Here is a 17,892-nt window from a genome sequence, read left to right on the forward strand (position 1 = left end):
AATCCCGCCCATTAAAACCGACTGACAACTATATATGGGCATTATATGACACGAAACGAAGGATTTCATATGTCTTCTCAAAAGCGAATGAAGAAGATACATTTCTCAGATGCAGAAATTGAAGTTTTATTATCAGAAGTTCATTCAAAACGCCACATTTTATTTTCAAGCGTACATAGTGGCGTATCAGGTCCTAAAAAAGGTGATTTTTTAGGTAATAATGCTTTTACCTAAATGCTTTAGGTAAAAATGCTTGGCAGATGCAGTTAATGGAGTTTCATCTGTTAATCGAACAGTCCCAGAAATGAAAAGAAAACGGTTCGACATGAAGCTTGACTGCAACACTTGTGACTTGCGGACTTAAAAATGAATAAACAGCTTGAATATAAAAAAATTCAAAAAGACTTGCGGACTTGTGTTCTGTTTGCAGATGCTATTACTGGCTCTCGTAATAAATGTAAAAAGAAAACCCGTATGTAATTACTATACTATTTTTTCAAAATGCTGTGTAAATATGTACCCGATTAAGGTGAATAAAAATGCAGCCTTATTAATGAGCAAAACGTTCGGATGTTAAACGCACTATTTACGCGTGGCTGGGAGCAGGTGTAGATTTATTTCGTACCAACTAACATTTGGAAAATACGAACATTTTAATGAATCCGAAAATTTACGCCAGAACCACTTTACACACGATTTACACAAATTCGTTCTGCTCGTGTTTCATGAATGAGACCCATTGACAGAAAACACTATTAATAAAAATCAATGCGTGCGTGTCAACGGATTTACAAATGCACATCTTGTTTATTTCACGCACACATATTAAGTTGAAATAACGATATATTATGTTGAAATAACATTATTAATAATAATAAATCTTTAAGAATATTTGATTGAATGCTGAATGTTGCTTGTTCAATTTAATAATTGTGATCATTAAAATAATAGAATATTAAATATTAGGCTAAGTGGCCAATAATGTTTTCTCATTTAGGCTATTTTGTATTATATAGCCTAATATATCTAGCACCCCCTCAGCACGTTAAAAATTATCCGGCGCCGCCCCTGGTTATAAAATGGTCGAGTTTAAATCGGTCTCGGGCTCATAATTACAGTTTTGTGTCGGGCTGGGCAGGGCTCGGACACAACGTGCACGGGCTCGGGTGGGGGGTCGGGCACTCGGGCTTGAATTATTGGGCCCGATCTAAGCTCTAAGATGGACTATATCGTGAAGCATCTACCAAGGCCTATCCATTCCAAATCATTAATCAGCAATAAACGGACCCACAACGGCCACTGTAAGAAGGCTTAAAAAAGTTGCGCATTTTATGATCTTAGAAAGCGAGATGGACTGTATCGTGAAGCATAGGCCAATCTAAATCATTATCAGCGATACAAACGGACCCACAAAGCAGGCAGTACAGTAACAGTTGCTACACGCATTAAAGCATTATTATAGGCTACCAGCTGTCATTTCCGGAAAAAAAGTAGCATATAGCCTACCGCCTGCTATTCAATCAGTTGTCAGCTATCGGGTAGTCTTCCGAAATTTAAAAGACATACAGCAACAGACCAATACAAAAGAAACGAAACGGAAAGAAAATAATACGGTCGGACCTTGGATTCGAACCCCTAGCTGTCACTAAGAGCAAAACGACACCACAGCCTGTGCACGCAAACCAATGCTCTATTGAAGGTAATAAGTTTGCTGGGAAATCTAATGTATTTCACAGACATGAAGGTAAACAGGGCTAAAATCAGCCCACATATGATAAAGGGAAAAGGGGATACACGCGCCTAATGAAGAAATAAAAAATATGACACGATAAAAGTCCAAACACTAGTCCTAACAACGTTAGAAAAACAGAACCGATCATTCAGATCGACAATCTAGTACATATGTCTTTCCATTTGCTTCATTAGATGGGCTGAACTTTGAAGAAAAGGGAGGGGCTGATTATAATATTATACAAAACGCCGCTTTTAACGCCGTCTTTGTCAGACAGAAGCGCCGCAAATAACGGCGCAATATGGATGGCCTGCGGCGTCAGAAACGGCGTTGTTGACTGGATAAAAAAAACGGCGATAATGACGGCGATTTCGCTTTGCAAACGCCGTACTTTTGCGGCGTCTTTTCGTCTTAAACGCCGTATACACCGGCGTTTTGAGAATGAAAGGCGTTTCGTTAGTGGCGAAATTTGACCCTTTTGGCGTTCCAAAGTATGTGTGTGTGCGTGTGTGTGTGTGTGTGTGTGTACTGTGCAGCACAAACACAGACGTGCACTAGCTCTTACAGTCAGTTAACTTATGTTGTACATGTTGGTAGAGTGTCTGATTGAGAATTTTCTTATGGTCTTGTAACGTAACTGAATATTTGGCTGAGATACATTTTGAGTTGCTGTGTGTAAAAATCTTTGCTGTGGTTTCAAGCAGGACATAGGCTATTTTTGGGTCAACATTTTTTTTTCATCTTGGAACACAATTCCTGTCCAGAAACCCTAACCCTACACATAACTTAAACTCAACATAAACTGTAAACTTGTCACTCAAATATGATTTGTTGATTGGAATGCAGGATTAATAAAGATGTTTATCCAGAAACATATTTGTTGAAATCACATTCACCTGTAAGGCAGTGTCATCTTATAAACTGCTTGACCCTGATATTCAAAGAAGAAAGAATACATTTTTCAATTTGTCTTACATTTTGACTTTTTTTTTTATAAATAACAATAGCCTATCAAGTTAATAAAATAGTTCATATTATAAAAACACTTGACATTTAATCGTATTAGATGGTTTCTTAATTGCACACATCTTCAATAAACGTTTGCAATTGGTTTGACAGGGGTTTTTATGCCTGTTTGTTCTGCATGTACACAGTTCTGTCCAGCAGGGGTCTCCAGGGTGTGGCGTTTCCAGCGCTTCCAATCAAAGCTTCTCCTCGAACGTCGCCAAGTAAATGTAGGATTCTTTCATTTGCCCGCTACTCCATCGCCTTAGTTTCAGCCAATCAGGTGTTCAACCCACACGCAACCTAATTAATATTCATAAGCCAATCCTTCAACAGAGTAGGCGGCGGTTTAATCAATCAATAAGACCAAAGCTCTGATGCCTAAACGTGTTTTGCGATTATTTTGAAGATATCATGTAATGCTTATAGTTTAATACGCTCTTGCCCAGGAAAGAGACTGAACGACGATGGAACAGGTAAAAACATTGTTTGGGGTAGATAACAAACGAAATAAAAACTCCAAACAGATAGATCCTATTTTGTCAAGTGGACAGATGGGTTTAAATGGGTCAAAAAGCACACTTAGTTTAATCACAAATACCTGTATTTTGTTTATATGGAGTTGATGTTTTATACTGAAATACTCTATTTCAATCAATCCCTTATGAAATTAAATGTGGGTTGAATTAGTAAAAGTGTAGTAATGGTTAAACTATGGTTAGAGTAGCGAAACCGTGACTAATTTGTGGTTACCATGGTTTAATTATACTAACCATGTTTTATTTATTTATTATTATTATTTGGAAAACCATGATTAGTTTTTGGTTTTATTTGTAGTAAAGCCATGATTAGTTTGTGGTTATCAAAGTTTAACTATACTAACCATGTTTTTTTTTTATTATTATTTGTATTAAAACCATGGTTAATTTGTGGTTACCATGGTTTAACTCCGTGTCCATGTTGTTTTGGTTTTATTTGTAGTAAAATCATGTTTAATGTGTGGTTTCTGTGGTTTAACTTTACTAACCATGGTTTTTTTATATTATTATTTGTAGTAAAATGATTAGCTCTGCACCCACTGCAGATCGGGCCCTCTCCCAGTTACAACTTGCTTTTAATACGCTTCAACAGAATCTTTATGATTTAAAACTTGTTTTAAACGCAGATAAAACTAAAGTCATGCTTTTTTCAAATTCAAAATCTAAGTCAAATCTCCCGTCAATCCTTACTTCCCAGGGTATGAAAATTGAATGTATTTCTAAGTATAGATATCTTGGTATTTTAATTGATGAATCTCTTTCTTTTAGCCTTCATATTCAGCAGCTAGCAAAAAGATTAAAACTTAAATTAGGATTTTACTTTAGAATCAAATCCTGCCTTTCGTTCAAATCTAGAAAGAGGCTGGTCGCTGCCACGTTTATGTCTGTACTTGACTATGGTGATGTTTTATATATGCATGCGTCATCTCAAAGTTTACATGCACTGGACACTGTATACCATGGATCTCTGAGGTTCATCACTGGTATGAAGGCCCTCACTCACCATTGTGAATTGTATGAACGTGTTGGATGGCCCTCTCTATCAACACGTAGACTTCAACACTGGCTTATCTTCATCTACAAGGCTATTTTAGGTCTCCTCCCACCCTACCTTCTGACCTATATCAGTATAAATAGTACCGGGTCCTATAATCTTCGTTCCCAGGATCTTTTCCTGCTATCTGTCCCAAAGGTCAGAACTGAGCTAGGAAAAAAGGCTTTTAAGTTTGCGGCTCCCTCTGCTTGGAACAATTTACAGAAATCCATGAAACTTACTGAGCTCGTCTCATTGGTCGCTTTTAAGAGTTTGTTGATTGACATGGAGGCAGCCACATCTGGCTGCAGATGTTTTACCTAGCGTGTTTTTAGGATTGTAGTTGACTTTGAAAGATTTGCTGTGTTAGTTGTTTTATGTTTTTTGTGTTTTTGTATATTTTGTATGTACTGTATGTGTGGTATAGTACTGCTGCCTGTCTTGGCCAGGACACTCTTGTAAAAGAGATTTTTAATCTCAATGAGTCTCTTCCTGGTTAAATAAAGGTTTAATAAAAAAATAATAATAAGTTTGTGGTTACTGTGGTTTAACTTTACTAACCATGTTTTTTGGGGGGGATTTATTTGGATTAAAACCATGGTTAATTTGTGGTTACCATGGTTTAACTCCATGTCCATGTTGTTTTTGTTTTATTTGTAGTAAAACGATGGTTAATTTTCATAAGGGATGTGTTTGCCTACTTAATTTACACCGTCTCTTGAAATGTTTTGATATGTGGGTGCTTAAATGTATACGTAGGCCTATGACAACTAACCGATTAAATCTGTTACCGTTTGCGTTTCATGTCGACTATAGGAAGCCTGCAGCAGTTTCAGATCCATAAGGGCCAAGTTTCAGCAAGAGCTCCAGGTGAGCAACAGACCTGTGCTTCCCGAGAAACCCAAACGCCTCCCAACAGCTGGCCTGGGCCGCTCTGGTCCGATAACCATGAGCTTGAGTTCAGCTGTGGAAACCAAGGCCCCTAGTCTACCCCGGAACATTTTCAGAGAAGACCTGAAAACATTCGCAGGAAGACGGCCTGTATCTTTCCCAAGCTTTCCCAACACACCATCTGAAGTCAGCAGCTCTGGTGAGGATGGGCACAACAGGCAGTCGCTCAAACTTCGGCATTTGCCCCTCGTGTTGCCGCCTTCAAACGAGCCAAAGCATGATTCTTCAGCTCCTTGTCCAAAGGGAATCGCATCACCTCTCAAATGCACCAGGAAGCAATTCCCTACACCTTTCAGCTTGGCCAAAGTTTCAGCGTGTGGCAAAGAAACTGGTAAAAATGGTCTTAAAAGTACTCTTAGTGTTGAGACCGGAGAGTCAAACCCGCGTGCGAGTCTCGAGCGTTCTGCTACTCCTTCCCCGAGCGAGTCCCTGACGGATTCGTCCTCTGGCACGGGGAGTGTTAGCCACTTCTTTGACCAGCGTGTGTTGAGCACGCTGGAGAAAGCCAAGAGGAAGCTCTCCCACAAGAGCCTGCTGGTGTGTGGCCGACCCAAGGGCTTCTACATCAGTAAACCCACAGAGAGTCCTCCATCTCCTGCTGATCGTCCAGTGACTTCATCTCCACTGAAGATCAGCCGAGCGCCACACAGTGAGTCGCAAAACTCTACTTTATTTTACATGGATGCATACAGTACCGGTCAAAACAATACTGTTTCCAAATGGCTTATGCTCATCAAGCCTATGTTTATTTGATCAAAAATATAGAAAAAAATGGTAATATTATTACAATTTAAAATAATGTTTTTTTATTTTAATATACAAAAGTCCCCTTGTGGTGAAAATCCAACTTTTAATGTTGTTTATATGTCTATGTGGTGTTTTTAATATTCTTTAAGACAAACCATGTGTAAGTTCATAAGTCGACAGCATTGCTGAGTATTTTCTCCTTAAAACTGCAGTGAACCAAAGACAGTCTCAAACACACGCTTTGAAATCGCTGGTGTTTCTGACGTCACAAACTACCTTGTAACCAATCAGATCAACGTGTGATCGTCAACCAGTGGATCTCTGAGCTGAGTGAGTGGAGGCGGGGCTCATTTGCATATTCATAGACCCACGTATACTAAATGAGGCAAGGGTGTCGAGTTACATTCAAGATATTTTAAGGCATGAAGACATTTTTTTTTTTTCAGGATAACAAGTTTAAATATGTAATTTTGGTGATCAAAGGTGAATTTTAAAGGATAAAATTAACTTTAAAATATAATTTATTCCTGTGATCAAAGCTGAATTTTCAGCATCATTACTCTTTCATTTTTTTCTTTCTTTTTTTTGAAAGACATTAATACTTTTATTCAGCAAGGATGTTAAATTGATAAAAAGTAAAGATTTATATTGTTAGAAAACATTTCTATTTTGAATAAATGCTGTTCTTTTTAACTTTTTATTCATCAATGAATCCTGAAAAAAGTATCACATTTATAAAAGAAATATTAAGCAGCACAACTGTTAGAATGATTTCTGAGGGATCATGTGACACTGACGACTGGAGTAATGATGTTGAAAATTCAGCTTTGATCAGAGGAATATATTATATTTAAAGTATATAAAATATATAAAACCATTATTTGTAATAATATTTCACAATATTACGTTTTTTTTTTTTTCTGTATTTTTGATCAAATAAATGATGAGCATAAGACACTCCTTTCAAAAGCAAGAATAATAGTAATGTTTCCAAACCTTTGACCTGTACTGTGTATGAATTCACCAGTTTCAGCTTGCATGATCAGGGGTCTCATTTATAAAGCGTGCGTACGCACAAAACGGGGCTGGAAACGTACGTACGCCAGTTCCCACGCAAAGGTGATCTATAAAAAACAAACTTGACGGGAGAATGTGCGCACCTTTAAGCAAACTTTGAGCCGTGCGTACGCACATTCTGGAGACAAAGGGAATTGGCGACACCGATGGTGAGCTGGAGTTGTGTCTTTTTGGTCACTTTTAGACAGAAAATCTAAAGAAAATTAAACATATACAGAAAGATAATACAAATATAATTTCACTCACCAAGCCTGTCACTTGAAGCAAATATCCATCCCTTCTTAAATGTCCGCATCAGCGAGTGCGTTGAGCCGTTTAGTGAAACTGACGCAAATAACAGTTTAAATAAATAAAATAATGATTTAAACTATGTTTTACTTCTGATATAAACATTTAGATTAAATATGCCATTCAAATTAATGGAGTTAAGCACTTAAACATGAAATCATTACTGAGAAGTTATTTTTATATTCAAATTCAGTCAATAGAAATATTTGTTGTGGATGCGGTGTTTTTGAACACTTTTCCTCTGGCATGCTGTGTTTTAATGTTTTAACCACAGAGATAATTGCTTATCATGATAATACCAGATTGTCTGAGAAAATAGTTTCGTGCAAATAATGCCCAAGGCCTGTCTGTTTCCATTAAAAATATAAATCAATTAAAAATACAATTCGGCAATTGGAAAAGATTGAGAAAAACTTTCTCTGAAATGTATTTTACACTATTTGATTTATGTATTCAAAAACAAGGCAAGGATAGGCTACTACTTGATTTTTATTAATGTAATGTGTCTTGTACCGTTAAACGTTATCACGTGGATGAATAATCATATGCAAATGATATGCAGATGAGGGTATGCATAGTAAAACTAGGCGTTGTAAGCTCCATATATGGTTATTTCGGGGAGGAGACGCATGTGCGCACAATCTTCCGCTGACTGGGATTTATAAAGTGAATTCTGCGCAGGTTCTGGCGTACGAACGGTTTTATAAATCTGAATTTTTTTTTGCGTACGCCATTTTTTGGCTTTCGGGCGCTCGTACACTTTTAGTAAGGTTCCTACGCACAGTTTTATAAATGAGACCCCAGAACTGTAGAGTTAGGACTACACTGGTGCTGTGGAGCCTGTCCTGTTAGTTCTTCAGTGCATCTGTGATTGTGAAATGCCTGTCCTGTGCCGTAGCCGCTGTAATGGAGCTCAGTTCAGTCCTGCAGACCGAAAGACTACGCAAACCTCTTCCTGATCCCGCGTCCCTCGGGCCGGCGCCCTTAAAGCCCCCGAGACCCCCACGTGTGGACCTCCACAGATATAGGACTGGACGTCACGGCAGAGACGCTGGTGAAACACCCACTGCTGGTTTGTAGAAGCTCATTCACACACCTCACTACTATTTGCTTTTTTGAGTTGATTCTTGTGCATATAGTAATTTACCTCAGTGCAACAATAAAATGGTTAAAGCGTAAGCTATGAGAAGTAAAATTAGGGAGTATTCATACATATTCATGAAGTGCTCTGGCTAAGAGGAATAGTTCTGATTAAAAATTAAAAATAAATATATACACACTACCAGTCATAAGTTTTAGATCGGTAAGATTTTTTATGTTTTTAAAAGAAGTATCTTCTACCCACCAAGGCTGCATTTATTTGATTAAAAATACAAACAAAAACAGTAATATTGTGAAATATTATTCCAATTTAAATCAGCTGTTTTCTATGTGAATATACAGTAAAGTGTAATTTATTCCTGTGATCAAAGCTGTATTTTCAGCATCATTACTCCAGTCTTCAGTGTCACACGATCCTTCAGAAATCATTCTAATATGATGATTTGAGGATCAAGAAACATTCATGATTATTATAAATGTTGAAAACAGTTTTTTACTTTTTTATTTCATGATGATATGATGAATAGAAAGCTTAAAAGAACAGCATTTATCTGAAATCTAAAGCTTTTGTAACATTAAACACCACCGTTCAAAAGTTTGGGGTCAGTAAGAATTTTAATTTTATTTTTGGGGGAAATCAATAAAATAAATCAATACTTTTATTCATCAAGGATGAGTTAAACTGATCAAAAGTTACAGTAAAGACATTTATAATGTTAGAAAATATTATATTTTAAATAAATGCTGTTCTTTTGAACTTTCTATTCATCAAAGAATTGAAAAAAATTGTACACAACTGTTTTCAACATTTATAATAATCATAAATGTTTCTTGATCCTCAAATCATCATATTAGAGTGATTTCTGAAGGATCATGTGACACTGAAGACTGGAGTAATGATGCTGAAAATTCATCTTTGATCAGAGGAATATATTATATTTAAAGTATATTAAAAATATAAAACCATTATTTGTAATAATATTTCACAATATTACGTTTTTTTTATATATATATATATATACTGTGATATATTATATATATATATATATATATATATATATATATATATATATATATCTATATACATATATATATATATATATCATCTAAAATATAATCTTAGTATATATATAAATATAAATGCCTATTTTATTGCTATTGAACTTTATTTGTACAGCTGAAGACGAGAAAATACTTGTCTTTATATTTAAAAGTTTATTTAAACAAATGAGAAATATACTTGGTTACACAATAATCAAAAACTTGTTAGCAAATTATCAAAAGGTTACAGATTATGATCCTTCAGATAATCCATACCCGGGGCAGTCCCAGAAAATGGATGTACAAAGAGTAACTAACTACTAAGCAGTTCAAGCAAGCAATCTGATAAAGATAACCTGCTCTCATCTTGAGCTTCTCAGGTTATGAAATAACAGCAGGCAAAAAGAAGGATCTGGAGAGAATTCACTCGCTTTAGAGACGAACATCAGAAAATAAACACACTTGAACATTCTTGTTCTGAGGTGTATATATACCCTAAACCACATACACATACACATACACATACACTGTTCATGTTTGAGGCCTCTTTGTGTTTTTCCAGAGGAATTGAGGAAAACACAGTCTTGTCTTTTATGCTTAGCTTACACCATGCCATCCTGCATAGTTGCAGAGAAGTCCTGATGTGTCACTCTTATCTTTTTATGGTGTTTCCTTCCATTGTGCTTCTTGTGTGTCTGTGTGTGCGCATGTCTGAGTGTATTTGGAGGTACATTTAACTCTTTATTAAAATATTCCACTACACCCCCTCTCGGACGTCTAAATACAGGATTTTCCATCAGCACTCTAGGCACAATTATGTCAAATTCATCAAGTTTAACATTATAAACACATACGGCAACCATGACCCAATCCAAGCAACATTCATAAAACCTGTCCTCAAGGAAGAACCCAATTTTGCAAGACGGAGAACTCGTTGTTGTCTTGTACCACATCCTGTTCACTGGCTGACAATGGAACAAGTCCCGCCTCCGCGGAGTCTGGTCCCACTGCACCAGATTCTGGTCATTCAGAGCCACCTCGGTCCCACTGGCCAAGTGCTCTAGGGTCAACACCCATGGCTCCCACTGGGCCGGTGAAGACCTCTCCAGACAAATCTGCAGGATCGATAACAACAACATTTGTCCATTCACTCCAGCTTGTCTAGTTCCTCCATCTATACGTGTGAATGTCGACACTACAAGTGGTCTTGGTCACAGTCTCTCTGTGGTCTATCAATAGTTCTGTTTCTTCTTGCAACTCAACTACTCACCACTTGTTTCATCAATTAACTGTAGTGCCTCACAGGTCATGTGATGACTGTTGCCTGGGCTGAGCCAACTGGCCCCGCCTTTACAATAGGTTATATTTTTAATTTCCGCCATAGAGTAGCCGTTCTTAATAATACATTCTGAGCAGAAGTGTTCATATGTATTAAGATCCCGTCCCCATGCCGTAATCATTAATGGATAACATTTATATTTAAAACATGATTTGCAGATTTTGTGAACTTCATTGTAATGAGGTGGTTTCCTTTTTTCTGGTACAACACAGAATCAACAGTGAAATAATTTTTTTTTTAAATTACAGAAAAACAAAAAATTCAATAATAGTAAAACTACAGATTACAAATGTTGGTAGAAAAGAAAATTGCTCTTTTTTTTTTTCAAAAAGTAAAATCAATAAAAAAGTAAAGTACAGTAAAATTTCAATCCACATTAACAGTTCTCAACCAATCACCATGAATTTGGAATGGTCGTTAATACCTATTAATGATTGTCTTATTAATAATTTTGGTTCTTGCAGGTACCTTGCAATCCCCGCCATTATCAAAATTACGAAATATAGCACAGCCAATCTGTTCACCATTGGTCTTAAGGCGATATTTCTCCTCCAGCTAATTACCGTCAAAAAGACGTAGGTAATTATTCCCAATCCAATTTCAAAATATCCCAGCCGAGTGAATTTGAAATAAGTAATTTTGACACATGTTACCCAGTTAAATGCTTCATAAGCAGGTTTGGGTTTATTTTTTAAGATTCCTAGAATTAATACATGCGGGTTGAGGCCCTTCGGCCAATAACCTTTTTGCACTGGATCTAAGACATCTTCGATAACCCATTTTATGTGTAATTACTTTATATGCTTCGCTCAGTGGAGCTGACCTCCCAGTTGGCTGACTGGGTTTTTTAATATCCAATCTTATTGGTTCGACCTTATCAAACTCTTTTGGGCTTATCCAATGATTCTGGACTACAGAAACATCCTTTTTTATCAAACAATTTCATTCATCTATCTTGGTTATTTAAAAAAAAGGGATGTTCCACAGTTTATACACATGTATGGTGGCCGATAAATTTGTTAGATCACTAATTTTATAGATTAAGCCTCGTAACTTTACATGTGCCTGGTTATGGCTTTTAAGTACAGTCCATCTTATCCTGGATTTATTCCCTTGCACAGTTGGACTGTATAATGACGGGCCGTACAGGGAACTCTTATTAAAAGTACCTGTGCAGTTCCAAAATTATTTATCTATATCTTTTATAAATCCTTTAAACATATCTCTAATCCTTTCTGGGCCGTATTTTGCTTTACTATTTAGAGATACAGTTTGGTTATAAAAATTTTTTTCTACGATTACTTCTTTAGACGAGCAGGAGGCTACTCCTTTCTCGTTGACATTACTACTAACAGTAAGGCCCAAGAATAATGCTAATATCCTGGCCACCCATACAGTCATACAAGCCAGCAGGACTTTTCCTTGGTTGCGTCGGTCCTGACGCCATCTCCTGTACTTCCTCCTTAGACGAGTTCCTGGTACACCCATGTTTCTGCAATCACAAGATAAGAGAGAGAACAGGTTGCATCCTATGCTTTCCCTAAACTTCTTTTCACACCATTTGGCCAGTTTTTCAGCTGAGCTTGGTTCAGGCTGCCGGAGAGTCGATGGCTTTAGCTTGACCCATGTAATCACTTGTGGTCGTTATCTGTGCCTGTACCTCCCACAGCTCACTGTTGCTTTCTGGCCCAAATTTGACTTTTACTCTACCTGTCCCTGCAAAAGTCTGTTGTGATCTTGCTCTGACAGTCAGTGATGTTTCTGTGACATAATGGCTATATTCTCTTGGCATAACAATAGGTATTCCTCCTGGAAATACATATTTATAATGATTTCTACCATTACTACTTCAATCACTGTTTTCTCACATTTTCTTTTTCCTAATTCTAGTTTTTTCATGTTTAAAAGAAAACCAGCGTCCGCCAGTCTTTTGATGGCTTCTGTTAAGATTTTCATGTGTTCATCCACGGTCTCAGTGCCTATCGGCACATCATCGGTGTACGCTGGGATTGGCAATCCTTCTAATATTATTGCCTGGAACACATTTGGGGAATTACTGTAATTAATCTGTTTGGAAACGTATCATTTTCCCTCAAATGTAAAAGCCGTACACGGTCTACTTTCCTTGGCTAAAGGTATGGACCAAAATCCGTTAGCCAAGTAAATTTTAGATAATATTTTACCTTCGTTTAATCCATTTGTAGCATCTTTTGCATTAATTAGGGATCTATTATCCGGTTCTGTTACTTTAGAGAATTGGAGAATTTGTTGGACAATTTTTCCCTATACTTATTACCCCTTTTGCGGGATAGTTCGCTTATAGTCTCTTTTATTTCTTTATGCAGTTTTATTTAATGGATATTGTCATTGTGGCGCTGGGATTCCTCCCAATTTATCTGATATTTTTCCACAATCATTTTTACTATTGGCCGAATTGTCTCTATATATTTTTCTAGTAATTTTCTTAACTCGTGTCTTTGACTACTCTATCTATCGGTTCTGCTTTTGTTTCGTTTATTAATGTGGGCTTGTTTCTGCTCTTTGGTCAGTTTTGCCCATTTTTCAGGTTCTATATATGTAGTTCCTCCTTCACCCTCATTTCTATAATTTGATTTATCTTTAGGTTTCTGATAGGCAGTTTTTTGTTTGACTCTATCCCACTCTACTGGTTTATCTTTGTTTTGGCCTGAGCTTTCTCTGGTCCTATTTATCATCACAGTTCTCCTGTCATATCGGGCTGCGAATATAGACATTTTGGACCAGTCAGTTTCTGCTCCCCAGCTGGCTATCTCATGACATCTAGGTATTTCTATGGCTAGCTTTTTTAGTTTGGCTAACATTTTTCCTGCTGTCCACCCTTGTCTGGCTTTCTCTGAAAGGTATAGCCAAAGGCCTGCTTTTTTTACAAATTCTATGTCTTTCCTGAACTCAGCTTCCTTATCTACACCTATCATCAGGGAGTGTGCATTAAGGGTTTTCAGGCTTATGGATAATCCTGTATGATGTGTTATCATGTGCTCTACCAGGACAGTTGAGGTACCTAGGGCTTTCCCCAGGTCAGCTACCATTTTTGCCTTAAGCATATTGTCATCTTTTGCCCTTGGGAATTTCATATTCTGCAGGAGCTGGATGGCAGTGAAACTGTCTCCTTCAGCCTCTCTAGCTGGATCTCGCCTAGGTTTAGAGACTATAACTTCTGCGTCAGATTCTGGTTGCGTCCTTCTCCTATTCTGCCTGGATACCGCAGCTAGCATGGACAAATCTATTTGTGGTTTAACTGACAAGGGCTTTTTAGGGCGCCTGCTCTCTTCCTCTGTATCAGAGTCTGAGCTTTTAGGTGAAGCAGCTTTCTGCGGTTTTCTTGAAACTTTACTCTTAGGGCGGGGAGCCTTGCTATGACTGGCCTCCCGTAGTTTCCACACTTCCGCCATCGTCGGTTCATATTTATCTCTTGTATTGTCATCTAATAAAATATAACACAGGGCGTTCTGCATACAATCTAGCTGTTCTGCTAACATGTAATATTTATCTTTTTTGCTGGTTCCCGGCATATCCAGGATCTCATCAGCAGTAAGTCCACAAGCGAGCTGCATTATTTTCTGCTCTGGTCCCTTTAGTGCTGCTACTTGTGAATCTAGCGGGTTAAACACATGACCAGGGTGGGTTAGAAATGTTCCACCTCCCAGGGTGTTATTTTCCCTTTTATGCGAGCTGCTTCGACGTTCATTGGACTGACTTCTGGATTTTTTATTATTAACCCAACTCCTGCGAGCTATTTCCTCATCTTCAGGATCCTCTGAACCTGAACTACGATTAGGCTCTGTATCTTCCTGCACTCTGGGTTTATTACGGTTCAACTTTCTCCCTGTTGAAGTTTGGTACGGTTTAAACCCTGTCTCTCTCATTTCCCATGATTCTCCCGCTCTAGTTAGGGGACTGAACCCAGCTATGAGATTTCTTTGTTTGGGAATAGCTACTCCATATCCCTCGCCAGGGTCGCCATAGTCTCGCCCGGTTGCTTCCCGATTAGTCTGATCTGATGGTGCGGGTGATCCAGCCGTGACGAGAGCGTCTGGGCATGGGATACCATTTCTAGTTACCACTATATTAGCTCCTCTAACTACCTTATCCCCTGATCTTTTTGCGGCAACTTCCTTGACCAGAGGTCCTAGTCCATCCGAGTTGGATGTATACATGGTACGATCAACGGTTAGGAATTCTCTCCCTTCTGCTGTCCCTGCTTCGTTTTGTAGCCTATTTAGTTGATCTTGTGGGAGTAGAGTGATATTAGTTATTTTATCCATGACTGTGCATCTGCTCCTGTGAGAATGCTTAAAATAGTCCATGCAATGGAGTCCTCTCTTTGCTTGAGGGTGTGTTTAGCTACTCTGGTCCTATATAACGCTGTCCTTGAGACTGTTTACCTCTGGAGTGCTTAACCATAAATCAACCCCTAGTTAGGTAGGCTTTTTGCTGTCAGGTCAGGTTTACTGTGACGGATTCACAATTAATACCGTTCCCAATTATCTTAAAACCATACTCAGTTTATCGAGAAAATCTCGCGGTAACTAAATAGCCTATCCTTTAGTCGTGTCCTCAAGAAGTTAGATGATCAGCCTATACAAGTTAATATTCTATTATATAAATAATAGATTGGTTTACCTGTATTATAAGTCTATGTTTTGTTTTACTTAAACCTTTTTTGGCTAGGCTATATGATCAAATCAGAATACATGGTAATAATTATTTTATCAAAAAGAATGCTCACCCCTCGTGCGTTTCCTCCGGGGAGGATTTCCTGATCCAGGCAGAAGAAAACTCCACTCAATAATCCATGGTCCAGTCAGATGATTATAGTAAAAGTTTTAACAAACTTTACTAAAATAATCAAATGAAAAGAATACTTGTTACAGATCATAAATGAGTACTAACTGACAGATGTAAAAATAGCTAAAGCTTGTGGGCTTCTTGGGTCTAGTAACAGCTGGCGTACTAGATTGTTGGTAGCACTTCCTTTGTTTGCCTCTTATATAGTCTTGAATTCGGCTGAATTCAGGTCATGCCTTTGAATTGTTTTCCTCTCAGCATATCTCTAAGCAGACTCTCTAACAGTCTTTGATACTAATCTTCCTCACAAGCTCAAGCATTTCTGCTCCTGACATCATCTCACAGAAAGTGGGTGATTGTTGCGCAGGAAATGTCATTCTGATATGGGCCTCTCGCTACATTACTACACTGGCTAGTTTGTTATACCAGTTAAATCTAAGGCATGTCCCTTAACACCATATACAACAATAACAATCACTGACTCAAAAGATCTTTCATGCTTACCCTCTGGTGAAAGCTTCCTCTCTCTAGAGATGAACATCAGAAAATGAACACACTTGAACATTCTTGTTCTGAGGTGTGTGTGTATATACCCTAAACCACATACACTGTTCCTGTTTGAGACCTCTGTGTGTTCTTCCAGAGGAACTGAGTAAAACAGTCTTGTGGCTTTTATGCTTCGCTTACACATGCCATCCTGCAGTTGCAGATAAGCCCTCTTGTGTCACTCTCATCTTTCTATGCTGTTTCCTTCCATTGTGCTTCTTGTGTCTGTGTGTGTGTGTGTGTGTGTGTGTGTGTGTATGTCTGAGTGTATTTGTATATACCTGCGTATGTCTAGGTATATGAGTGTAAAATATTCCACTACACTATATACAGTTGTGCTCAGTATTAATCATACCCCTGGTAAATATGATCAAAAATGGCTGTAAAAAATAAATCTGCATCGTTTATCCTTTTGATCTTTCATTCAAAAAAATTGGCAAAAGTATAACCTTTCATTGAAGTAAAAGAATTGAAAGTGGGGGGGAAATCACATTATGAAATAAATGTTTTTCTCCAAAACACGTTGGCCACAATTATTCATACCCCTAGAATTTTTTATGAATAAAATATCTCTGAAGTATATTCCCATTAATATTTACCTTTTTTAGCACACCAGGGGAACTAGGAACATGAAATTGTCCAGCTATGACTTCTTGTTTCACAGGAGTTTAAATATGAGGAAACACAAAGGCCAAATTCCCTGAATCATCCTTCACAATGAGTAAAACCACAGAATATAGTTCTGATGTGCAGCAAAAGATTGTTGAGCGTCACAAAATAGAAAGTGGCTGTAAGAAAAGAGCTAAAGAATTGAAAATCCATTAATCTAGTTATTTTCTTTAAATGTTAAAATTCATCTTTGATCACAGGAATAAATTAAATTTTAAATAGTCAAATAGAAAAGTTATTTAAATTAATGTAATTTCTCAATTTTACTGTTTTTACTGTATTTTTGATCAAATAAATGCAGGCTTGGTGAGCAGAAGAGACTTTCAAAAACAAAAAAAACCTTAACTGGTAACTTGCGTGTGTGTGTGTGTGTGTGTGTATATATAATATATATAAATATAAATATAAATAAAATGGTTTATTACCTACCTATAGGGGGTTTGTGCAAATATCAGTTTGTGCATTATTGTATCTTATGATGATGTATCTTTAGCTTGAAATGCAGCTCATCCATTCAGAATAATGTCGTTTCAGGAGCTGATTTCAGTCTTGTTCTCTGTTTTTCCAGAACCGGAGCCGGAGATTTCTGCCACCACTGATGCGTCACTTGAGGACACGAGTTTACCTCCTCCTGAATTCCCAGATTTCTACGTGTTTGCAGCAGAAGGTGATGCGATCGATCTGTCAGCCCTGGAGTTAGAGGCCACAGAGATCCCCGAATCCTTGCCTCCTCCGACAGAGGAACACACCGGCCCGGATACACAGGCTCTCCCGGTCACATGTTCTCCAGGGGATACTGGCCCACGGGACACGCCGTCAGGAGACGCTCTCGCTCAGTCCTCAGAGCAAGCCACAAGCGCAGGGATCTTGGCGACCTCTGACCTCAAAATGAACGGATCACACACTGAACACCAGCTTCCATCACAACCAGTGTAAACGTTTCATTTGTCTCATTATGTGGGATCTTCCTGAAATACGTGTTAACAATGTTAAATTG

General features: G+C 37.8%; 1 protein-coding gene and 1 long non-coding RNA gene across 2 annotated transcripts in view; one reads left to right on the forward strand and one right to left on the reverse strand.

The window, feature by feature from the left end:
* Positions 1 to 2,185: 2,185 nt before the first annotated feature.
* The window catches only part of LOC309501939 (uncharacterized protein), a 109,722-nt gene continuing 94,015 nt past the window's right edge, over positions 2,186 to 17,892 (forward strand). The window contains exons 1-4 of the mRNA XM_082174232.1: positions 2,186 to 2,967; positions 5,126 to 5,909; positions 8,271 to 8,444; positions 17,464 to 17,827. Coding sequence (XP_082030358.1) covers positions 2,860 to 2,967; positions 5,126 to 5,909; positions 8,271 to 8,444; positions 17,464 to 17,827 — 1,430 coding nt within the window. The 5' untranslated portion in view covers positions 2,186 to 2,859. The remainder of the gene's footprint in view (positions 2,968 to 5,125; positions 5,910 to 8,270; positions 8,445 to 17,463; positions 17,828 to 17,892) is intronic.
* Positions 11,166 to 16,466, reverse strand: LOC309502040. Its single transcript, XR_014207079.1, has 2 exons — positions 16,185 to 16,466; positions 11,166 to 15,731 (listed from the first exon to the last, which is right to left on the reverse strand). It is a non-coding gene; the product is annotated as an uncharacterized lncRNA (long non-coding RNA).

Source organism: Leuciscus leuciscus, assembly GCF_965113295.1.
Source record: "Leuciscus leuciscus genome assembly, chromosome: 6".
Lineage (NCBI taxonomy): Eukaryota > Metazoa > Chordata > Actinopteri > Cypriniformes > Leuciscidae > Leuciscus > Leuciscus leuciscus.